This window comes from Mandrillus leucophaeus, unplaced genomic scaffold (assembly GCF_000951045.1).
Source record: "Mandrillus leucophaeus isolate KB7577 unplaced genomic scaffold, Mleu.le_1.0 Scaffold852, whole genome shotgun sequence".
Classification (NCBI taxonomy): domain Eukaryota; kingdom Metazoa; phylum Chordata; class Mammalia; order Primates; family Cercopithecidae; genus Mandrillus; species Mandrillus leucophaeus.
The window spans coordinates 133,113-157,572 of NW_012109275.1; the positions used below are offsets into that span (position 1 = coordinate 133,113).

Sequence of the window (24,460 nt, forward strand, 5' to 3'; positions counted from 1 at the left end):
GTTGGTCAGGCTGGTCTTGAACTCCTGACCTCGTGATCCGCCCACCTCAGCCTCCCAAAGTGCTGGGATTACAGGCGTGAGCCACTGTGCCCAGCCTCAAGTGTTAATTTTAACTGTGCCTAACACCTGGCTAATACCCAGGCCAAGGTCTCCCTTTGCCTTCTGAAGGAAGGGGTCTCGGTGCAGATCACTCTTGCAGTGTGTCTAGATGGGAGGGGCATCTTCAACCTTCTTTGGCAGGTTAGTTATATTTAACAGACCCCAAAGCCAGCCCACCTATAATATTTGGAAAAATGATGTATTATTTAGTAATTATGGCTTCTTTAAATTTGAGATATAACTAACACCACGCCATAAAATTCACTGTTTTAAAGTGTACAATTTTGTGTTTCTTCGTATAGTCATAAGGTGGTACGACCATCACTACTATCAAATTCCTCATCACGCAAAAAAGAAGTCCCATACCCACTAGCAGTCACTCCTCATTCTCCCTGGCAATCAGCCTACTTTGTCTCTATCAATTTGCCTATTTTAGACATTTCATATAAATGGAATCATATAATACTTGGTCCTTTGTGACTGGCTTCTTAATGTTTTCAAGGTTCATCTGAACTATCACATGTACCAGTACTTCATTTTTTAGGGCTGAATATTTTATTGTACGGACCACCACAGTTTGTTCATTTATCAGCTGATGGAATTTGAGTTGTTTCCATTTTTCTGGCTTTTATGAATAATGCTACTATGAAGATGCATATATAAGTTTTTGTGTGGACATATTTTCATTTCTGTTGAATTTTTAGGTCATGTGGTAACTGTTTATTTTTTTTTCCAAACGGTTTTCTACAGTGGCTGTACCATTTTGGATTCCCACCAGCAATGTATGAGGGTTCACATTTTCTCCACATCCTTTCCAATACGTGTTACTGTTTTTTCAATTCTAGCCATCCTCGTGGGTGTGAAGTGGCATCTCACTGTGATTATCATGTCTTCTTAAAGAATTTATAAAACTGATGATGTCTGATTGAAAAGGCCCACAGGAAGTGGATTTTGCCTTCAGAGTTCAACTCCTCCCGTGACACAGTCCCAAAACACTAGATTTGTTGTGTTGACTTTGTTTCTGTTCCACAAACCTTTATTGTGCACAGTTCCTGTGTCAGGCACTGGGCTAGGGGCTGGGATACAAAGATGGAGGCTTACAGTCTAACAGGGAAGAAAGATCAGTTACCCATCGTGTGGGGCAGAATGGAGCGGGTGCCAGCTGAAGCGTACAAAGGAAGAAGAGCCAAAGGGTCAGAGCAGGAAGCTGCACTGGGTGGGCACAATAACATATCCCTCGCCCACAGAAACAACCCCCAGATCAGCCAGAGAGATGAGGTATGGCTTCTGAGTGCTTAAAGGACTTTATGTTCCCAAAAGGCAACTGGTGCTGAGAATTCAGTTGATGGCCCAGATGGCAGTGGGTGATGGCTGGCGTCTCCCGTCCAGGCCCTCATCGTGTCCCCAAGGGGTCGTTGCCCTCAAGCTGCCGTTCGTCAGAGTCCTGGAAAAGAGAGGGTTGTAAGGGGGCAGGGCATTCTGCGTGTGGAGTTCTAGGTTGAACCTTTCTGGTGGCCCCTGGCCTGAGGCCTGACTCCCCCTGAGCGCTGTGTGCTGGGCCTGTTCATTCATGCTGCTGCCTTGTGTTGGGAGGCCGGATGGGCTGGGGGTAGGGCCACCTGTTCTGGGAACCCATTTAGTCTCTCCTGCTTGAAGCTGGGTGGCCCAGGACAAATCATTCCAACTTGGCTCTGGTTTCTTCATCTACAAAGGGTCATAATATACCTCACAGGGAGGTAGGAGGATTAAATTAGAGCCTACATCTAACAAGTTATAAGCACCTCACAAAAGGTAGCTAATATTATAAAAACTCCTTTCAGTTTGAAAATTCATCTTGAACCAGTGGTGGCTCTTGAGTGCCTGAGAGAGTGTAATAGGAACCCCGCTCGGCCGGGCACGGTGGCTTGCGCCTGTAATCCCAGCACTTCGGGAGGCTGAGGTGGGAGGATCACCTGAGGCTTGCAGTGAGCCCTGATGGTGCCACTGCACTCCAGCCTGCATGACACACCAGGACCCTGTCTAAAAATGGCCACACTCTAGAGGTGGCCACGCCAAGCCTTCTGCTGACTTTAGCTCTGACTGGCACCCAGGCTTTGTTAATTAGCATACTAGATGCTAGAAATGGCTTTTCATGGGTGAAACTAGTGGTGGTAAATGTGTCTGGAGTCACTAAAAATAGTGTAAAAGGCATGAGAATGTAGCACGCCACTTTGCAAGCTGGTACCTCATGCTTAGGATTCCAGAATGTTTTTACCATGTAGTCTGAATAGCAGGTTTAGCTGCAACCTGCATTTAGGCTACTTTCTCACCTGCCTCAGGGGAATCTTTCATGCATGGTGCTGATACAGCCCTCAGAAGAGGACAGACAATGGGGAAGGCATGGGGTACATTGGAGAGAATGTATGCATTTGTTTCTCTCTGCTTTTTAAATGAAGGTGATTTCTCACAATACTTAGTTAACAAATGTAATTTAGCTGAACTTACCACCCCCCCACCCCCTTTTTTTTTTTTTTTTTGGAGACAGAGTCTTTCTGTGTCACCCAGGCTGGAGTGCAGTGGTGTGATCTCAGCTCACTGCAATCTCCGCCTCCCTGGTTCAAGCGATTCTGTTGCCTCAGCCTCCCGAGTAGCTGGGATTACAGGCGCCCACCACCACTCCTGGTTAATTTTTGCATTTTTAATAGATGGGATTTCACCATGTTGGCCAGGCTGGTCTTAAACTCCTGACCGTCAGGTGATTCACCTGCCTTGGCCTCCGAAAGTGCGGGATTACACGCATGAGCCACTGCACCTGGCGTGAACTTACCCTTGAAATGTGAACCAGAAGCCTTTACATGGCTTCGATTGAAAAATAACCAGATTGCAAATCATATTTTCTTATTCTATTGCATGTATATTACATCTGTTACTGCAGGCATGAAGAACCACAAGATATTTACCTTTGGTTTGCTTTGGAAAAATATCTGTTGCACTATACAAACTTCAACATGGTAGAAGAAAACATTTCTCTCCTTCTATAAAAAGAAAAGTTCTATTCCTTTTTTTTTAATCCAGAACTGCTGTTAAACTACAGGCAGGATGTACTTCCACGTGTGTTATGAATGCGGTACCCTGCCAAGGGGTCCCCCTGGATTGATGTCCGTGGAGGTCCCAGCTAAGCTCCAGCATCACTGACTCTAGAGATAAATGGTCCCTTTCTGGAAGACCAGAGCAGAATACCCATGCATGTACATTATAAGGCCTCATCAAAGAAAAGTAGCTCTGACAAGCAGTAAAATCTTGGACAACAATGTGTAAGGTTAAAGGACTTCTAGGCTGGGTGTAGTGGCTCACGCCTGTAATCCCAGTGCTTATGCGAGGCCGAGGCGGGTGGATCACCTGAGGTTGGGAGTTTGAGACCAGCCTGACCGACATGGAGAAACCCTGTCTCTACTAAAAAATACAAAAAACTAGCCGGGCAAGGTGGCAGGCGTCTGTAGTCCCAGCTACTCGGGAGGCTGAGGCAGGAGAATAGTGTAAACCCGGAAGGCGGAGCTTGCAGTGAGCTGAGATCTGGCCACTGCGCTCCAGCCTGGGCGACAGAGCAGGACTCCGTCTCAAAAAAAAGAAAAAAAAAATACAAAATTAGCCAGGCGTGGTGGTGGGCACCTGTAATCCCAGCTACACAGGCTGAGGCAACAATCACTTGAACCTGGGAGGCGGAGGTTGTGGTGAGCCAAGATCACGCCACTGCACTCCAGCCTGGTGACAGAGTGAGACGACATCTAAAGGAAAAATCCTTTTTCCTTATATCATGTTTTACACCTGCTACTTCATAAATGGTTGCAGCAGAATTCAGCCCAAGACTTTTTTCCACTGTGACATCTCACCTGGTCATGAGATTGGGCTTGGATAACAACCTCTTGTTCTCCCCTGTCTCTGTCTGTTCAAGGATTCTGCTGTCTACCCAAGAGAACCCAGGAACTCTGAACAACCACACTGGCTTCAGTCAGCTTGCAAAACTGGCTTTTAGGATTGTTACCTGATATACATTCTAGAAATGAACCTTCTTTGGTACAAACTCTCCACTACAATTTCCTAAAAGACGTCATTCCCCTGTACCCCAAGGGAACCTATTCCTAGACAAGAATGCAAACTCACCGTGAAGGGGTCGTAGGAAGGTTCCGGGGGAGCTGAGGTGGTGCTCTCATACAAGGGGTTCGAGATATTCTCAGGCTGCTGCTTGCCAACAGCTGCAACATTAATGTCCTCTTCCGACTGTTCGGAAAGACAAGCATGAAAGCCAGGAGCGTCTCATCCAAGTTGGCAGGTAAAGCAAGCCACCCTTTGCCCCTGGGAGCTTTTCCTTAACAATCCTTTGTTGAGAGATGATTCACATCTAATAAAATGCACCAACCTTTAGGTTCAGCTCGGTGACATCTTACCGATGTCTACCCAGTGGTGATCACCACCAAATCAGCACATAGGGCATTTCCATACCCCAGGATGTGTTCACATGCTCATAGCCTGCCGGTACTGCCACCCAGGGTAACCGCTGTTCTGACTCCCATCAACCTGGAGCGGTGGTGTCTGTCCTTCAACTTAATATAAATGCAGTCATACAGCCTGTACACTTTTGCTCAAAATGGGGTTGAGATTTGCTCCTGGAGCTTATAAATATGCAAGCTGTCTGCCGGAAGGCAGCAAACTGCTGCCTGGGGGGGTCTGCACCACAGCCTTTACCAGGAGTGTTTTGAGGAGGTGGCAGCAGGAGAGGGTGGGCCAGAGAGGACGACAAAGTCCATAAGAAAGGATGCTTAACTGCTGTGCTGCTGCCCAGGCTGTATTCCTACACGGCCAGCCAAGAGCTGGCTGCTGATTGGGATACGGACTCAACTGTTCAAACAGAAATGAGTTTCACGGGCTGCAGCATAAAGCCTCTGGCTGTGTAGGGTCCCTGGCCCTGTCCCCCAGTCCTCAGAGCCAGTCTTGAAGCCCAGGCTGGGTCATGGGGTGTGCTTGTGCGGTGAATCCTCCAAGGTGAACGAGACTCCTAGGTCCTAGTGAATGGGCCTCCGGGCCAAACCCCTGGCACACAGGCTCGGGGTGTGTTCTCTCCTTGCCAGGCCCTGTCTCAACCAGAAGGAGGGTCTTGGAACCACCACTGCTGTTCCTCCTAAGGGCAGGGACCTCACCCAAGCAGCAGTAAGCATGGGGTGGGTGGCCGCCCCTACTACTGTGTGACACTGCTTCTGGGTGAGGACTCTGGCGAGACTACTCGGCTGAAACAGCCCAGGTTCAGGGACTGGGATTTTGGAGAGGACCCCATCATCATGTTCCCATTTTTCTCTCTCACCTCAAAATGCTGGAAGCCTATTGTTCTCCGGTTTAGCCGAAAGAAAGAATACGCAGCCAAGGCAACAGCTCCAATGACCAAGATGACGGCAAAGAAGATCCCTGCTCCCAAGCCAGTGGGGGTCAAGCTCTGAACACAGAAAGAAAGAAAAGGGGCTCATTCTTAAAACTTCTGACTCCCCAAAGGGGAACCCTTGGTGGCCCGAGGCATTCTGGAGCCAGTGGGGATAAAAATATTGATATGTTAACATGTATCTGGCCCTTACTACTGCCAGGGTCTAATACCCTTCTGTGAAATAAGCCATAGAAGTGTGATAATAACCCAAAGAGAGAGGGACAGTTATTATTGTTCTTAGTTTTATGTGGGAGAACTGAGGCACAGAGAGGTGAAGCACTTGCCCAATATCACACAGTCAGTCAGTGGTAGAAGTGGGCTGTGAACCCAGTCTGGCTTTGCAGCTCCTGTGCTTAACCACTGTGCTATGGAACTCTCCAGCAGCTCACCCCTCCCCTCATGCTTTTGGGAAAAAAAAAATGCTAACAACCACCATCACCAACTTTTATTTAGCATGTACTATGTGTCAGGGGCTGTTCTAAGTGTTTTCTATTTTTAACTCAGTTTTCCCCAAAACCCAGGAGGGAGCCATTATGAGCCCCATTTTGCAGATGGGACAATTGGGACTCAGAGGTACTACGAAGAGACGGGGCCAAACCACAGCTTAGCATTTCTCACTCCCCTTCCAGCGCTTCCTTTGTTGGCCCATCCTCTCCCTTTCAACAGATATTAATGGTGACTGGTGCTGTGTTGCTAATGCTTGGGAGTGGGGATGGCAGGAAGCAGGGTTGGGCAGTCCCGAAGCCAGCTACCTTGGAGGTTGGAGGCTCCTCCAGTCTCTGGAGGAGGAGGGCAGAGGACAGGGCTTCTGGTAATGGTTTGCCTGTTGGTGAGTGGGCACCGGGACTCCTCCTGGCCCGTTACCAGGGACCCTAGATACTCACCATAGGGGCAGGGGGTGCTTTTAAAGGCCCGGAAATGATATGAATGATCCCATTGGAGGCAAAGATGTCCCACTGCAGAATGGCTCTTCCATCAACAAACCTGGTCTCCGTCTAGGGAAATGAGAAGAGCGTTGATGGCTTTTACTCTCTGAGAGGGCATCCCTCCATCGAGGGACGTTGTTTAAATAAAATGTGTATGCTTCTCTCCAGCTTATTGTATGCCTATTTAATTCTCAGGCCTTGCCACAGACCCTAAGAGGGTAGAGTAAGTTTTTCCTCCCTTGTATCACAAGGTCCCTGAGCCCAGGTTTCAGGTTTGTCTCCACTGATAGGCAGCCTAGGACTTCTCCTCACCCTCTGGACAGCCCATAACACATTAGTTGTCCTGTGCCGACAAGCTGATCTGAGGGCTGCAGATAACCTTACGGATCATTTGTCCAACCTACTTGTCTGATAGATGAGTGATCAGAAGGAAAATGGTCCGACCCAGATCACCCAGGGAGTGAGTGGCAAACCCCACGCCTGTGGACTCTGCAGGGAGTGAGTGGCAAACCCCACGCCTGTGGACTCTGAGTCCATGCACTGAACATCACACCACACTGTTAGAAAAGATGTACTTTTAAGTGATGTCCCAGTGTGATTTCCTGGCTTGTGTGGGCAGAAGCTGAGGCCCTGTGCCCCCTCCCCTGCTGAATCACAATCTTCATTTTAACAAATCTCCAGCAGATTCAAATGCACATTAAATTTTGAGAGACACTAGTCTAAACTGCTCTTAAATAGAAATCATTTAATGAGATAAACATTTAAAACCAATATTTGTTAAGCACTTGCTACCTGTCAGGCACTATTCTCTGCATGTCTCAGAACTTGAATCTGACATCATGGTTCTCACCACCTCCACCACTACCACCACGGTTTCCTCCATCAGTATCATCACCATCATCCACACTGAAGGATGGATGTCACCCCAAAATAATGCCATTTTGGGCCAGGCACGGTGGCTCACGCCTGTAATCCCAGCACTTTGGAAGACTGAGGCAAGCGTATCACTTGAGGCCAGGAGTTCAAGAGCAGCCTGGCCAACATGGCAAAACCCCATCTCTACTAAAAATACAAAAATTAGCTGAGCATGGTGGCGGGAACCTGTAGTCCCAGCTACATGGGAGGCTGAGGCAGGAGGATTGCTTCAATCTGGCAGGGGGAGGTTGCAGTGAACTGAGATTGTGCCACTGCGCTGCAGCGTGGGTGACAGAGTGAGAAACTGTCTAAAAAACAACAAAAAACCACCCCCCTCCCCACCATTTTGGCATATTAGTTATTTTGAGCAGAAGGCACTTGAGAAACAGCAGTTGCAGGAACAACTGGGAGTAGATGACGAAATGGATCTGTACCAACAAATCTACTGAAATACTCCTAATCTTCCACTCGTTTCCACCATCTATTTGTTAGTCATGCCACAATTTACTGCCCTTAGCCTAAACCCCTTTATTTGATCACTTTTCCACAAATGCATCATTTCTTTAAAAAGTATATAAGCTCTTGATCCCAACTGTTCTTTGAGTCTTTATTTTCCATATGAGGATTCCCTTGATGCACATGAAAGATTAAATAAAATGCATATGCTTCTCTCCTGCTTATTGTATGTCTAATTTAATTCTCAGGCCCAGCCACAGACCCTAAGAGGGTAGAATAAGTTTTTCCTCCCTTGTATCACAATCATGAAAATAATGACCTGTGCCATCACCATCATCCTCATTTTTCAGATGAGGAAATTGAGACACAGAGAAGCTGGATAACTTGTTTAAGTCCTTATAGTTAGCAAGTGGCAGAACTGGGGTCATTTGACTTCAGAGCTCATGTTAATGCCTGGAATAGGCTGACAAGCTGACCGAAACGAAGGTGGAGAATCAGACAGCTTTAAAATGGGTTCATTATCCTTCCCCATTACCAGCTTCTGAGGCTGGCCTATTTCCCAAGGGGTAGGGGCTGCCCAGTTGTCAGTGTGGTACGCTGTGGTAGGCAGTTAACACCATCCCCTATCTGCAGGTTTAGAGTTTATGTTCACATAATAGTTGCCACCTATTAAGCACCTACTGTATGCCAGGAACTTTGCATGCATTATCTCCAGTTCTCCCAAGAAGCCCAGAAGACTTCGTACCGGTTGGAGTGGGTCGTGGCTGGCGGTGACGAGCAGCTTGCTCCCCAGCCTTGTTTGCAGGGTGGTGCCATTGACAAGGTCATTGTAGAAAAACATGCTGACATTGGCGAGGTGGTGCTCGATGTCCCGCCCAGACAGGGTCTGAGAAAAAAGGAGAAACACAGAATGCTCTTCAAAGGTCAATGTTTTGTCTTTTTAATGATGGGGATGACGAAGAAAATCGCTTCTCATGGCCTAAGCTTTCCTGCCTCCATGTGGAGATCTCAGACTTCTGGTTGTTTGGGCTCTGCCAGAGGCCACCTATAGCTAGGATGTGGGATTGAATGTCATTTGTATTGTCTAGAGCAGAGCTTTCCAGCAGCGTTCTAGGAAGAAAGGGTCTTGAGGTAGGCAGAGGCATTACTCTTCTCAGCCCTCAGTTGGCTGGTGGGACTGTTGGAGCCTTGGGTGAGCCACCTGTGCATGAACTGAATAAATACTGCCAATCCTGTGTGCCGTGACGTGAAGAAGGTTGGCGTGGAACACAGATTGCATCAGTAGCCCTGGTTCTTCCCCACTCCCTGCACCCCTGGCCCTTTGCCCCCCATGCTGACTTTGGCCTCTGTCATGTGACCTATCAGACCAGGGGCACATTAGCAAACATGATCAAACAGAGGCTTGAGAAGCACTGTCGGGACAGGGCCTACTCTCGCCTCTCTCACTCCTTGCCACTGCCCTGAGAACTCGCCTGGGCTAGCCTGCTGGACGATGAGAGTCCCATGGAGCAGAGTGATTGACGGCCCAGCTAGAGTAGCTGACTGCGGGTCTCAGACCTGAGTGTGCCAAGACCAAGGGAGTGGCCACTGATCTGCAGATGTGTGAGCTAAATAAATGTGTAGCCACTGAGTTTTCAGGTAATTTGTGACCCAGCATTGTTGTAGTGATAGATAACATGCTAGTCTAAAGCGAAGGCACCAGGGACGCAACTCACCTCGTTCTCCCCTAGCCCACTGTTCTGCGGCACAAAGAGGGTGCCACGGATGGACAGGTCAGTCAGGTGTTCTAGAAATGCACGGCCTCGAGCTGAGCTGTTAGAATAGGCCAGCACTTCCTGGGGAGAAGAAGGAAGTCATCAGAGGGGCCAGCCCTGGTGTGCAGGGACCAGGGTGGCTGGAGAAGGTCCCAGGGCATCACCCATCTGGGAATATTCATGTGTCAGCAAACTCAGCCTGCTGCTCCTTTGCTGTGTCTTCTGCCTGCATCGTGAGAGTTTGAGGACTTTTCCTTTCCTCAGTGAATCCTATGGTTTAAGATGCAGCCACGTCACAGCCGATCCTCCATGTGGCTGCCTGAGCAGCCCTTTGAAAGGTGCATCAAATCTCGAGTCTCCTCAAAATCCTGTAGTGGCCCCCACTTCACTCAGAGGAACAGTCCAAGTCTTCATAAGGGCTCAGGAGGCCCAAAGCATGAGGCTGCTGCTGCTGCTTCTCTGACGCTGGGCCTAGCTGTCCTCTCTCTCTCACTCTGTTCCAGCCATATGGGGCCTCCCTGCTCTTCCTCAGACTGGCCTGGCACGCTCCTGCCGCTCATCCTTTGCTCAACCGTTCCTTCTGCCTGGAATGTTCTTCCCCCAAGTCTGCGTGGCTCACCCCCTCTCCTCCGTTTACACTTTGCTCACATGCCACTTTCTCCCCAAAGCCTTCCCTCATCACTTCCGACAGAAGGGGGACCCTGGGGTGCCCCCCAGCCCTGTTCCACTTTTTCCATAGGATCTGGATCACCTTCTAGCACTCAATACTATTGACTTGTGTTTGTTCCATTTGTTGTTTGTTTGCTTGTTCACTGATCTATCTCAAGCACACGGTAAGTGCTAAATATTCACTGAGCAGGCTGGGTGTCGTGGCTCACACCTATAATCCCAGCACTTTGGGAGGCTGAGGTGAGAGAACAGCTTGAGCACAGGATTTTGAGACCAGCCTGGGCAACAAAGTGAGACTCCATCTCTACAAAAAGTTAAAAAAATTTAGCCAATATGGTGGTGAGTGCCTATAGTCCCAGCTGCTCGGGAGGCTGGGGTGGGAGGAGCCCTTGAGCCTAGGAGGTTGAGGCTGCTGTGAGCCAAGACCGTGCCACTGTACTCCAGGCTGAACAATACAACAAGACTCTGTCTCTTAAGGAAAAGAAAAAAAAAAATATATATATATATATATACACACACACACACACACACACACACTTTAATATATATTTTTAAAATGTTTATTTTTTTCTCCTTCTGGGCTACTGAGGCCCAGAGAAAGTAGGTAATTTGCTGAAAATGTTTTGTTCTGACATCGTCTTTTCTTTGAAATGCTGTTGCAAGCCAGGCTCCCACACAGCAGAAAGATTAGTTTGGGTGTTCATCTCTAGTGTATTTAATGGTGGTCCTGATTTTTAGACCAGTGAGATGGGTATCTTTGGTCTGTGGACAAAGACTCCATTTTGGGGTCCTTGGTCTAACTTCCCCATGGATCCTACAAGTCCTATACTCATGCTCGGTGCCCTGTCCTCCTGCGGTCACTGACTGTAGATTCTACTGGGAACAGTAGCCCAGGCTGTCCTTGTTCCACACTCTAAAGCATGAGGGGGAGAGGTTGGAACCAGGCAGTCTGAGATTGAGCCCAGCTCTGATGAGTTAGGCCTTACTAAGATGTGTCCTTGGCCTTACTAAGCCTCAGTTTCTTCATCTAAAATGTGGATATAGAAGTGGCTTGTACAGTTGCATGAGGGTTTAGTCCTTCTAACAAGTATTTATGGAGCACCTGTCATGTGCCTGCTACTATCTGAGGGGCTGGGGAGACAATGGTGGTCAAGGCAAAGAAAATCCTTTCCCTTATGGAACTTACATTCTATGGCTTGAATGAAATGTCCTCGTAAAGGGCTCAATACAGTGCCCCGTACAAAATAAATGCTCAAGAAATGTTAACTGTTGTTATTGTTGTTGTCATTATTACTGTTAGGTCAGTTCTTTGATCAGTCAGCACCAAACCTTTCTCCAGATGGGGCTTTCTCTTCGCTGGATATGACTTGTAGAATATTGACGTGACTTTAAGTGCAGTGCAAGATGCAAATTGACTCCATGTTAATTTGGCTCATTGGGTGATCACCAGGCAGGCTTAGCTAACTACATTCATGAAGAAGATTAAGAGGGTCTCATTTGTATAGATCATGCTCTTAAACTATTCCAGATACAGAGATAATAATACCAGCTCACATGAACATAGAATTTTCCATGTACAGACCACAGATCTAAATGCTTCACAACTATTAACTCATTTAATGATCACAATGACCCTACATAGTTAATGCTACTACCATCTCCGTTTTATAGATGAGGAAACTGAGTCCCAGAGAGGAAAGTAACTTCTTTAAGGTTTTACCAGTGAGTGGCAAAACTAGGCTTTAGATTCAGACAAGGTGGTCCAGCACCCATGCTCTTAACCATGACTGTGACCTTCAGCTTCTTAAGGCCTCTCCCCTCTAATACCTGCTTTGAGGGAACCCCTCCCTGCCTGAGGCAAACCAAGCAGACATGGTACATACCGTCAGGAAGTTTGTGAGTGAGGGGAAGGACATCAGGACCTGCAGCAGGTTCCCGCTGCACGAGAAGCCATCTCCCACATAGCCCACCTTGCAGGAGCAATTCACATCTGGAGAGCAGAGGCACACAGGGTCCCACACAAGTAAGGCAGGGGCCAGGCCTGCACTGCTCCCATTTGGGGAGTGACTGGCCAGGCTGAGGATTGCTCAGCAGCTGCATGGCCTGGAACCTGAAGTGTAGGTGGGGCAGTTACCTTTCATCCGATAGCAGAAGACATCCCACATTTCACTCTTGTTGGGTCTAGGTCCATAGTCCACTATCCCAACCACACCAGAGCCACAGTTCTGGGAGGCGAAGGCTGTGGGGTAGGCAACCCGCCCACTCTCCAGCCAACCTGCTGAGCACAGGTGGTACTTGGCCTGCAGGGATACAGACATGGCCATGGGTCAGCTTCAATTCCATGTGTTGTGGCATCATTTGGTTAATGTCTGATTCCCCTATTAGACCGTAAAACCCATAAAGTCTCATTTTGCCTATTGCACCTCTGTGCCTGGCACACAGTAGGTGGTCAATAGATGTTGGTTGATTGAGCCCCTGGGTGAACAAAAGTGTCCTCTCTCGTAGGTGCCCAGGTCTTTCATACTCATTTCTCTTCTTTCTGCTCTTAAGAATTTGCTGTCATCCATTTATACTAGGCGCAAATTTTTCTGCTAATGGGTTGATAGAACTCTGACTGGTAGAACTCTATTTTTTTTTTTTTTTTTTTTTTTGAGGCGGAGTCTCACTCTGTCACCCAGGTTAGAGGACAGTGGCATGATCTTGGCTCATTGCAACCTCTACTTCCCAGGTTTAAGCAATTCTCCTGTCTCAACCTCCTGGGTAGCTGGGATTACAGGTGTGCACCACCATGTACAGCTAATTTTTGTAGAGATGGGGTTTCTCCATCTTGATCAGGCTGGTCTCAAACTCCTGACCTCAAGTGATCCACCCGCCTCTGGCTCCCAAAGTGCTGGAATTACAGGCGTGAGTCGCCATGCTTGGCCTAGAACTCTAATTCTTCATCATAATATCATCATCACTCTCATCATCATTATTATAATTATTGTCACCCTCCCCATGACCACCACCATTATCATCATCACCACCATCATCATAAGACTTATTGAGAGTTTATCTGGGATCAGGTTCTCTCGCAAGAGCTTTTCATGTGTCAACACCTTGAACTCTCAATCAACCCTATGAGGTGGGAACTTTTAAAATCCTTATACAACTGGGAAAATTGAGGTAAAGAGAAGTAACAGGCCGGGCATGGTGGCTCATGCCTGTAATCCCAGCACTTTGGGAGGCCAAGGAGGGTGGATCACGAGGAGATCGAGACTATCCTGGCTAACATGGTGAAACCCCGTCTCTACTAAAAATACACAAAATTAGCCAGGCGTGGTAGCGGGCGCCTGTAGTCCCAGCTACTAGGGAGGCTGAGGCAGGAGAATGGCGTGAACCCAGGAGGAGGAGGTTGCAGTGAGCTGAGATCGTGCCACTGCACTCCAGCCTGGGCGACAGAGCAAGACTCCATCCCCCCCCCCCCCCCCCCCCCAAAAAAAAAAGAGAAGTAACTTGCTCAAAGTCACACAACTGGCAAATGGCAGAACTGGCATTCAAACCCAGGTGGTCCACTATTCCAGATCTCTTAATCTTAAAAATTGAGTTCCTACTGTGTGCCATATTACATTTAGTCCTTCCACAAACATGCCAGGTAAGTCAGAGATTTTAGTGGCTTGATCAAGGTCATGTGACCAGCAAGCAGGAGAGCAGAGAGTCAGACTCTCCATGAGTCTGGGTCCTGGCATCAGAGGTTTTATTCCTTGGTAAAGAAATACCAGGTCTGAAAAAGTAGAGATTTGTTAGTGATGGAGGTTGGAGAAGGGGCTTTAAAATCATACCTACTAGGCATTCATCACCTCTGCTCCCAGTGATAAACCATCAGCCTGGAACTCCAACCTGCTAGCTTTTCCAAATGGGTAGGACTTCTAGTTTCAGAGGTTAAGAGAGCAGCACCTGATCAAAGAGTTCCGTTTCCTTCCTGCTGTGTCTGAAAGCTTGTGCAGTCTCTATTTATTCTTTTCACAGTCCCTCCAGCCACAGAGAGCTCCAGCTATTCCAGGGAAACTCCACTGTTTTGTGGGTTCGGGGTGATCTACCCTAGGCTTCTGGGTATTGCTGTCTTTCTGGTTTCCGGCTGTGAGGTATGCACTTCTAGTCTCTGCCTCTGCCTTGGCAGTTGAATGTCATAGTTGAAATAGACTTTTAAGAGTCAGGTCTACACTTGGATATTGGATCTGCCACCTCTTGGCTGGGTGACATCAGGCACTGTACTTAAACTTACTAAGCCTCAGTTTCCCTATCTGTAAAATGGGAATAGTAACACCTGCCCTGCCTCCAGAGATGTTGTAAGGATGGACAATAATATCAACGAAGCACCACACACAGTCCCTGACACATAATAGATGCAATAGATGCCCAATAAATGGACACGGTGACTGTTAGCATTGTTCCAGGAGCTACCTGCACTCCCCTGCTTGAAGGCAACAGCTCAAGTCTCCCCCATCTTAAGAAGGGGCTGCACTTCCACCCCTGCAGACTCTGTCTGCACAGAATCTGCCAACTGACGACCCACCTTCTGGGCATAGGAGAGCTGGTTGTAGGTTGCCATGGTCGCAGTTTCGTTGGCACAGGCCTCTTTGGCTTTGTCAAAGGTCAGCTTATACTGGCCCAGTGGGGAGCGTAGATGGAACACCCCAACAGTGGTATCTGGATGAGGAAGAAGAGGAATTGCCCAGGTCAACCCACCAGGTTGGCAGTGTTTCCAACAATGGACTCTGAAGGACTTTCAAAACGAAGGCCAGCTATACCCCAGGTGTCTCCAGAAGCCATTTCCCCTTCAAGTTATGTTGAAGTACATCATTTAAAATATTTCTTTCTTTTCTAACTATAAAACTAGCATATGTTCATTGTAGAAATTAGGGCAATACAGAAAAGTAAAAAAATAATCAAAAACCACCTACAATTCTATTCTCCAGAAATAATCACTACTCCCTGGCTAAAATTTTGGTGTATTTCCTTCTAGAATTTTACTTTATTTTTTGGTAAATTTTTAATTTGATATAATTTGACATTCTTTCAATCTTCTTTCCTATTTATTCATGTTATATATACTATAAATGTGGTAGCATACTGCCGACGTAGCTTTCATAAATCTTTTTAAAACTTAACATTAAATCACAATTATATCCTAATATTATAAAATTTCTCTGGTAACATGATTTTCTCCTCCTCCCCATACTTATAACTGAAAATTTTTTTGTGACCTTTACAGCTACAAAAAACACATTAAAGTGAGTTTCTGCCCAGGGCTCTGTGTGACCCCTGCTGTGCCTTTTAAAAAAGTTTTAAAAACTCATTTCCTCCTAAGATACTGGAAGATTTTTATCATTGGTTCATAGCTGATATCTTTCCTAACCAAAAAATTCAGTGCAGAGACCAGCAATAGTTCAAGGAGCAAGTCACATTTTTATATTGTCAAGTTCATTGTATAATGCCACAAAAGGAGACTTTCTTCACCAAAGATGATTAAGGTTTTCTTGTTTTAACATATTTCAACAGCACAATGCATAAGTCAAATGATCTTGGCCATATCTGAAATGCAAACACCAATTTAACAGCTTGGAGAAGTATGGAAAAGTGTTCCTTGTCTCTTTATTGAGACAACAAAATACAATGAATTTGAGATGTATATCAGTATATTTTATCATCATTTACTATTAGATATATATGTTATTTCTAATTTTCTGTGATGTTAAATAATGTTGGGATGGGTATGCTTATCTTTATTCAATTCTCAGATTATTTCTATAGGATGGGGTCCTGGAAACAGAACCAACAGGTCTCAGTATAAGTTACTTTAAGGTTGTCTGCTGCACGCATTACCAAATCGGTTGCCAATCGTGAAGGCAGGTTGCCCTCCTATGAACCGTGTGAGGGCAGCGCTTCCTCCTGAACGTGGGATAGTTCTGTAACAGTGCCTACAGGGAAAGCTGAGGCATTTTCCCAAGCTAACAGTAACCACACAGCTCCAACAGAAGGGAGGTCCAACGTGATGCACAGTCACTTAGTATCACTGCCAATATTTTCTTGGCATTCATAACAGAAGAGAAAAGCCCGTGGGAGAAGCTGGACCACACTCTATGAGCTGGGTAGATTTCCACCTGGAAGTGGGCTTTGGGAACAGGCGGGACTGGCTGAATGAATTGTGTCCTAAAGGAAAAAACCAAGCTCTTCCTGACTTCACAGTCCCAGAGGCAAATAAATTCCAAATCAGCTGGTCCCAACTGAATTTTTGTCCCCATCCTAAGTAGCAACTGCCCATAAAAATCTTTCTGCTTGGAATGGTCCCTGTACCTAGACCATAGAATATCCCCAACCAAGCTTTCAAACCTCTCATCACCTTCCCTGTCCAGGTGCTTTCACCCAGCACCACCTTGGTCATTCTCTCCTGGCCATGCTGTCCCTGCCAGCAGAAATGCCTTACCAGCTCCTCTATGTTTAGCCCAATTCAAGCCTCCAGGAAGTCTCCACCAGAGTCCACAACTGTCAAACAAACCCAGCCCTGGAGAGATCCAGTACATACTGATCAGCTGTAAAGCACAGTGCCCTGAGTCACTTTCTGAACCACTGAAGTCCCTCTGCCTTGGCTAGGGACTACATTTGTGGGTCCTTTCTGGCCTCCTCCACTGGCTTTCAAGATGTCCTATTGCCCATGCCTCTACACTTCTGTGTGGCTTTTCACTTTCCTCAGTCTCCCAAGTAGCTGGGATTACAGGTGCACGCCACCACACCCAGCTAATTTTTTGTATTTTTAGTAGAGATGGGGTTTCATCATGTTGGCCAGGCTGGTCTCGAACTCCTGACCTCAAGTGATCCATCTGCCTCGGCCTCCCAAAGTGTTGGGATTACAGGCTTGAGCCACCATGCTTGGCCTGTTTTGTTTTTCTTCTTTCCCTTGAGGGTCCCTTCCCCACGCCTGAAGAGAAGGGTGGTTTGGTCACACTGACCCTGGAAATGGAGGTCGACACATTTGGCATCCGCGTGGCACTGCCCGTTGTCCTGTAAGCAGCGGTCGATGGGCAGCTGCTCCGGCTCACAGTTCAGCCCATCTCCCACATAGTGACTTTTACACTCACACTTGTGCTTGCCCTGTGGAGGGAGAGTGGGAAGAGATGAAAAAGTTCCTTCTCTAAGACCCCAGGATGCCCAAGGGCCCATGGGACCAATGTCCAGCCTAGGAGGTGTTCAGATGGACCAAGAGAACATGCCTCTCCTGTCCAGTGGGAATAACTGCTACATCCCGCTTTTATCCAGGCTTATGATGAAACCTCATCCTTTACATCTCAGTTCAAATGTGGTTTCCTCAGAGACAGCCTCCCTGACCACCCTACATAAGTAGCTTTTCCATTCCCTTCTATCACATTGGCCTGATTTATGTTCTTCACAGGGCTCCTCGTGCTCTCTGAAAAAATTCCGTGCATTTGTTTCTGTACCATGCATTGCCCCCACTCTCTACTTGTGCACGAGCTCCGGGAAAGCAGGGACTCTGTCTTTTTGTTATAACCCTGGGACCTGTAAGAGCATAGAGCAGATGCACAATAACCACTGGTTGAATCAACGAATGATCTCCTTTAATCCCCACAACAGCTCTATGACGTCTGCATTATTATGAGGCCCACTTTACAAATGAGAAAACTGGGGCTCAGAGAGTAATTAGCCACCTCCAGGTCACACAGCTTGTCAGTCCAGGAGGTAAGACGCAAAGGCAGTCTGACTCTAGAACCACATTTGTAACCAGCAACGGACATCATCTTGCATCATCTTTTCTGCACTTTTCCTGCCACATCTTACCAGCTATTTGTTTTCAATAAGCCTTTTATTTAGGGTAGTTTTAGATGGATAGAAGGGTGGCAAAGAGAGAACTCTCCTAGACTCTCCACCCGCTTTCCCCTGACGTCCAACATAGCTATAGCACACTCATCAGAGCTAAGAACTTAATGTTGATACATTGCTGTTAACTGAGCAATACACTTAAGAATTTCACCAGCTTTTCCACAGATGCCCTTTTTCTACCTAGGGGACCACCTTGCATTTAGCCCAATGACTTTTAACAAGAAACAGACTGTGCTAGAAAAAATGTTTAGGAAGAGTCCAGGAGATAAGCAGAGTACAGGAGGTGGAAAGCCAAGGAGGAGTGAAGCCCAAGGGGCTGCTCCCAAATTTCCCTGGGAAAGAGCGACTCACCGGGCCTGTCATCTTACAGGTGGCGTGCTCGTGACACCCTCCATTAAGGCCGTCTGCACAGGGGTCTATCTCTGTGCAGCTGAGTCCGTCCCCTTTGTACCCCTTCTGGCAGCTGCAGGAGACCTTCGTGCCCTTCTGGGAGCATCTGGCCACCTTTGCACAGCCCCCGTTGTCCTGTTTGCAGAAATCCACGACTGCAAGAGCAGAGGAGAGAGGGCTCAACTTACCACCTTCTGTGGAACCAGGGCTTCAGGTCAGGGTATGGGTCACCGCAGCACTAGTGGTGCTGGGTGGGTAAATGGGCCCCTACGTGTTCGTGCCTTCTCTCCCCATGCCCTGTGGCCTCTATGCTGGCCTTTGCAACATGAATATTTTTGTGACACCCTCGTAGATGAAGCCTGAGGACATCTGTCCACTTCTGCCCCCTTTGTCATATACCTCCAGGCTTGACTTTGGTATTAGTTTTCAGAATAAATTTGGATTTTTCATGTTAGGACTGTGTGTGTGTGTGTGTGTGTGTGTGTGTGTGGTGTAGAGTTAGTGCAATATTGAGCAGCCTATGAGATAGACATTGTTATCCCCATTCTATAGATGAACAAACTGAGACTCAGCTTAACTGATCTGACAAAGGCAAAACAGCTAGAATGTGGCCCGGCTGAAGATTTAAACCCAAGTTGGTTTGGCTCCAAAGTCCATTCTTTCCTCACTGTGCTGCCTCTTAGAAACTTTGTTTTCATGATCCCCCAAATATCGACCCAACAACAGATTAGCTCCAGCCTCAGGAGTAGCTGAAAAGCCATCTGTACTTATGCAGCCACTTGAGACCCTGGAAGAATAAATACAAGGACAAGAAGCCTCATTCTAAGGATGGGAGGGTGGGAAAAGAGAATCTAGATCTTTGTTGCCATTGTTGAACGCTGACTCACTTCTGGAATGCCTTGTAGCTGAATAAAGAACAGGTATAGCAAGATCTAATTTTTATAAAGAAAGTATATATCTCTATGTGACTATTTATCCACAAAAAATATTAGAAAGTACATGTGACTGAGACTGCTAATTTTCCCTCAACACCTCGTCTCTGTTTTCTTCTTCTTCTACTGCTTCTTCTTTGAGACAGTCTTGTTCTGTTGCCCAGGCTACAGTAGAGTGGCCTGATCTCAGTCACTGCAACCTCTGCCTCCTGGGTTCAAGTGATTCTCCTGCCTCAGCCTCCCAAGTAGCAGGGATTACAGGCACCTGCCCCTACACCCGGCTAATTTTTGTAGTTTTAGTAGAGACAGGGTTTCACCATGTTGACCAGGCTGGTTTCAAACTCCTGACCTCAAGTGATCTGCCCACCTCGGCCTCCCAAAGTGCTAGGATTACAGGCGTGAGCCACTGAGCCCGGCCTAGTCTCTTTTTTTCTATAATAATAGATTCTCAGGTGGGCTCATGGTTGCCCAATAAAAGACTACATTTCCCAGGTTCCCTTGTAGCTAGGCATGACTAATGATGAGATTCCAGCCAATGGGATGGGAGCAGATATGATTTTAACAATTCCTAGTTTGCATTCTTAAAGGGAAGGAGGTTTGCCTCCTTCCTCTCCTTCCATCTTGCTGTCCAGGCTGGGCTTATGGTATTGGCCACCTCAGATGAGGTGAGTGAATGATGGCAGAGCCACAAGATAAAATGAGTTCAGGCCCCCAAATGACCTTTCAGAGTGAAACTGTGTTAGCCCTGGATACCTCCAACCTGTTATATGAGACAATAGGAAATATCTACCTTATTTATGCCGCCGTTCGTTTAGGTCTCTGTATGGCTGAACCTATATCCTAACTACTACAGATGGATATTGCAATGTTGACAGTGATTCTCACCTAGCGGTGAGAGTATGTTTAGGTTGAACTTAAAAAAATAGTGTTGTGTATTTTCTGATATTTTTTGAAGGCTGGATTACTTGTAGAGTTAGAAAAAGACTCTAAAGTTAGCCGGGCATGGTGGCGCATGCCTGTAATCTCAGCTACTTGGGAGGCTGAGGCAAGAGAATCACTTGAACCTGGGAGGCAGAGGTTGCAGTGAGCCAAGATTGCACCATTGCACTCCAGCCTGGGTGACAGGAGTGAAAGTCCATCTCAAAAAAAAAAAAAAAAAATTCTAAAGTAAAGTGCATTCCAGTTTGCAAAACAATTTTGAAACTCTGACCTAGAGGGTGAGCAGATCAAGCATGAGCACATCCATTCAAGAAACTGAGTTATGGAGAGGGTAGGTGCTGCTGAAGTGGCCCAGACAGGAAGGAGGGCTAGGATGAAGCCCAGGCACTGTGAGCCAGTCCTGCTTCCCTCCCACACCACGCTGCTATTTCACCTGTGCACAAAGGTGGCTTACCTGTGCATGTGATTCCGTCACCTTCATAATCCAGGTTACACTCACACGTGTTGTTCTCTTTACAGGTGGCATGAGGAGAACAAGGAGGCGTACACACTGCAGGCAAAACTGCAAAGAAAGGGGCCACTTTCATTCTGCACCCATGGTGTGAAGAGTTAAAACCCACCTAAGGAGACTTCCCAAGACTCTGTCTGGACGACCACTGTGTTCGTAAGTGCCCCTGTACAGCAGGAAGATGCGGTGATTTGCTAAGGTCTTTTCTAGCCTTGGAGATTCTGGGATTCTAGAATTACTGTTCTATAGTAAGACATGATCTCTGTAATGTCATTGAGATTTATATGAGAAAAAACGTTCTTTAGGAGCTATCAACTAAAACTTTATACCACAAAACGTATCTGCCAAGGAATGAACTTGGCAGATTAGTGCTCTGGCCCTAAGATTAGAGGGTTCCAGATGGAGATGGTTAAATTGGAGGAGAAATTCCACGGCCTTCTGAGGGCACCACTGAGCTAGGGAGAAGTCTGGAGCTTTGGGATTGGCTAGGGCTGCAGTGCATGTAGGCAGCAGGAGGCCATGTGGTGCTTAGGGGAGGAGGCAGGAGGAACAGGGAGCAGGAGGAACTCAAGTTAGCCATACTGCTGCAACCCATGAAACTTCAGGTTGCTAAAGCCCACAGGAAGGGCCTCACCATGCCCTCTGACCCCAGGGAGGATGAAATGACAGTCATTCACAAGGATAACTCAACCAGCACATTTCAGATCTACCAGAACACAGGGCTTCGGGTATAAAGGAGACTTCAGAAAACTGACCGCTTAGTAAGGATCCAGTTATGACAATGATTATGATGGTGAGCGTGATAATGGCAGCTGCTTGTTTTGAGCATCTGCATACACTGGGAACTTCAAAACCACGCTCGCTGACCCTCCCAGCAATCCTTTCCCTGCAGAACGTGTACCATGTAGTTCTTTTTAAGGATAAGCAAGTCAAGGCTCAGGGAGTGCGGTTATCTAAGGCCATTCATCTAGTAAGTAGCAGAACCAGGGGTCAGACCCTGGTCTTGGGCCTTCAAAGTGATTTCCATGAAACCACTGCGCCTCTGTGTCTGTACCCATCTGGGCCCCCAAACCACCAGGACGAGGCACAGTCCTTGCCTGAACCTGGGATTCTGTGCTTGAGGTGAGTCCTATAATCATACAGGATGACGTGCTAGTTTCATAGGTTTGAGTTCAATCTTTTCATCTAGTTTTACGGCAAGTCTCCATCCTCCTGAGGCCCAGGGCTACAGATGTGAATCATGTTTTACCACGTGGACCTGCTTTGTCACTTTTTTCAGATGTCACTCAGACTCCCAACCTCATTTGTATGCTCTTGGCGGTGTCCACTGCAGCCCTGGGCTGCCAGCGGCTGACCACTCCCATGACAGACCTGCCTGAGTGTCACACGAGGGGCCTGTCCACCCCGTTTCACAGAGGCACTGTCCGGAGCCCGTGATGCCATCATCGCACTGTCCATGGTCCGAGCAGCCACAGGCTATAAACAAATTAGGATATGATCAGTTATCAGGGGTTGAGACCCAGTCCACCAGCTCCATGACCCCTTGTTGGCTGTGCATTTTCAGTTGTGGGAGGAACCATGCTTGTGTCATAGCCATTCATTCATTCATTGAAACATCTAAAAAATAACTTATTCAGGGACTATCACAGGCCAGGCACTGCTAAGCCATAAGATTACAGGGAAAAACATAATAGAGAAGGTCCCTGTTCTCATGGGGCTTACAGTCTTAGAGTGCCCAGCTGTTGAACATGGAATTATAAATGAGATGAATGTTATAATTACAGTAGTGTGTCATGGGATATGCAATGAACATTTAGGGAGATCATCTCATCTGGGGCTTCCTGATGGAGAAATCGATTTAAAAGTAAAATTCTGGCTGGGTGTGGTGACTGATGCCTGTAATCCCAGCATTTTGGGAGACTGAGGTGGGAGGATTGCTTCAGGCCAGAAGTTCAAGACCAGCCTGGGCAACGTGGCGCAACCCTGTAACTACAAAAAAACAACAACAATCACAAATCAGCCGGGTGTCATGGTACATGCTTTTAGTCCCAGCTACTCGGGAGACTGAGATGGGAGGACTGCTTGAGCCCAAGATGTTGAGGCTACAGTAAGCTGTGATCACACCACTGTAAACCAGCTTGGGTAACAGAGTGAGACTGTCTTAAAAAAAATAAAATAAAATTGTGGCCAGGTGCAGTGGATCATGCCTGTGATTCCAGCTTTGGGAGGCTGAAGCAGGAGGATTGCTTGAGGCCAGGAGTTTGAGACCAGCCTGGAGAATATAGGGAGACCCAATCTCTACAAAAAATTAAAAAAATAAAAAATTAGTTGGGTATGGTGGCACGTGCCTGTAGGCCTAACTACTCAGAAGGCTGAGGTAGGAGGACTGCTTAAGCCCAGGAGATTGAAGCTGCAGTGAGCCATAATCCCACCACTGTATTTCAGCCTGGGTGATAGAGTGAGATTTTATCTCAAAAAGAAAAGTAACATTAAAACATATATACTGATTCACCATTTCTCACTAACCCCAGCACTACCAAGCTAGCACAAGTCACCATTAGCGCTGGCCTAGATTGTTGCATCATTTTCCCCAAGGGGCCCTGCTTCTGTGCCTGTTCTCCTACAGATACCCTGCCCAGAGCCATCCTTTCTAATCTCCTCACAACACCCCTCTGTTCCCAACACTTTGCTGGCCTCCTGTCACACACAGAGCTAAAGACCTTTCATTGGCCAAGAAGAGCTGGTCTCTGGTGACCTTCAGATTGCATTCTCTTCCTCTCTTCCTCCTCTGTGCCCGCTCCACTCAGCCATCCTGGTCTTCCCGCTGTTCCGTGCACACCAAGCTGGCTCCTGCCCCAGGGCCTTTGCACTTGCTCATCGAGGAACGCTGTTCCTCTGGTCTGCACTGTCTACTAGCTACACATAGCCATTTAAATTTAATTAAACATTTGGTTCCTCAGCCACACGTTTTGCGTGCTTGATAGCTACATGTAGCTAGTGGCTAACATACCGGCCAGTGGAGTCATGGAGTCTTTCCCGCACTGCTGAAAGTTTGAGTGGCCTGCTCTTCATACCTCATGCCTGGCCCCCTTGTGTCTGTTAGGTCTCTACTCAAATATTCCCTACGTGAGGCGTCTTCTAAAACAACACCTCCTTTCATCCTTCACCTTTCTACCTGCTTCTTTGCTTTTATATCCTTTATAATGAGTTTTTAGAAGAATTTGTTTCTGTAAGCCTTTGGAGAGCTGGAATTTTGTCCCTGTCAGTCCCTAAACCACAAATCCCTAGACATTAGAAATATTCGGCCGGGTGAGGTGGCTCATACCTGTAGTCCCAGCACTGCTGGGAGGCCGAGGCAGGTGGATCACCTGAGGTCGGGAGTTTGAGACCAGCCTGACCAACATGGAGAAACCCATCTCTACTAAAAATACAAAATTAGCCAGGTGTGGTGGCACATGCCTATAATCTCAGCTACTCAGGAAGCTGAGGCAGGAGAATCATTTGAATCCGGGAGGCAGAGGTTGTGATGAGCCGAGATTGTGCCATTG

The 24,460-nt window shown here is 47.2% G+C and overlaps 1 protein-coding gene across 1 annotated transcript in view; it reads right to left on the reverse strand.

Moving 5' to 3' along the window:
- Positions 1–1,108: 1,108 nt before the first annotated feature.
- The window catches only part of STAB2 (stabilin 2), a 166,792-nt gene continuing 143,440 nt past the window's right edge, over positions 1,109–24,460 (reverse strand). Inside the window, exons 57-69 of the mRNA XM_011968635.1 lie at positions 22,284–22,388; positions 20,859–20,966; positions 18,495–18,688; positions 17,258–17,399; positions 14,824–14,957; positions 12,403–12,568; positions 12,152–12,258; positions 9,561–9,680; positions 8,591–8,731; positions 6,433–6,543; positions 5,435–5,563; positions 4,240–4,356; positions 1,109–1,543 (exon numbers count right to left, since the gene is read on the reverse strand). Of these exons, the coding sequence (XP_011824025.1) occupies positions 1,493–1,543; positions 4,240–4,356; positions 5,435–5,563; positions 6,433–6,543; positions 8,591–8,731; positions 9,561–9,680; positions 12,152–12,258; positions 12,403–12,568; positions 14,824–14,957; positions 17,258–17,399; positions 18,495–18,688; positions 20,859–20,966; positions 22,284–22,388 (1,625 nt within the window). The 3' untranslated portion in view covers positions 1,109–1,492. The remainder of the gene's footprint in view (positions 1,544–4,239; positions 4,357–5,434; positions 5,564–6,432; positions 6,544–8,590; positions 8,732–9,560; positions 9,681–12,151; positions 12,259–12,402; positions 12,569–14,823; positions 14,958–17,257; positions 17,400–18,494; positions 18,689–20,858; positions 20,967–22,283; positions 22,389–24,460) is intronic.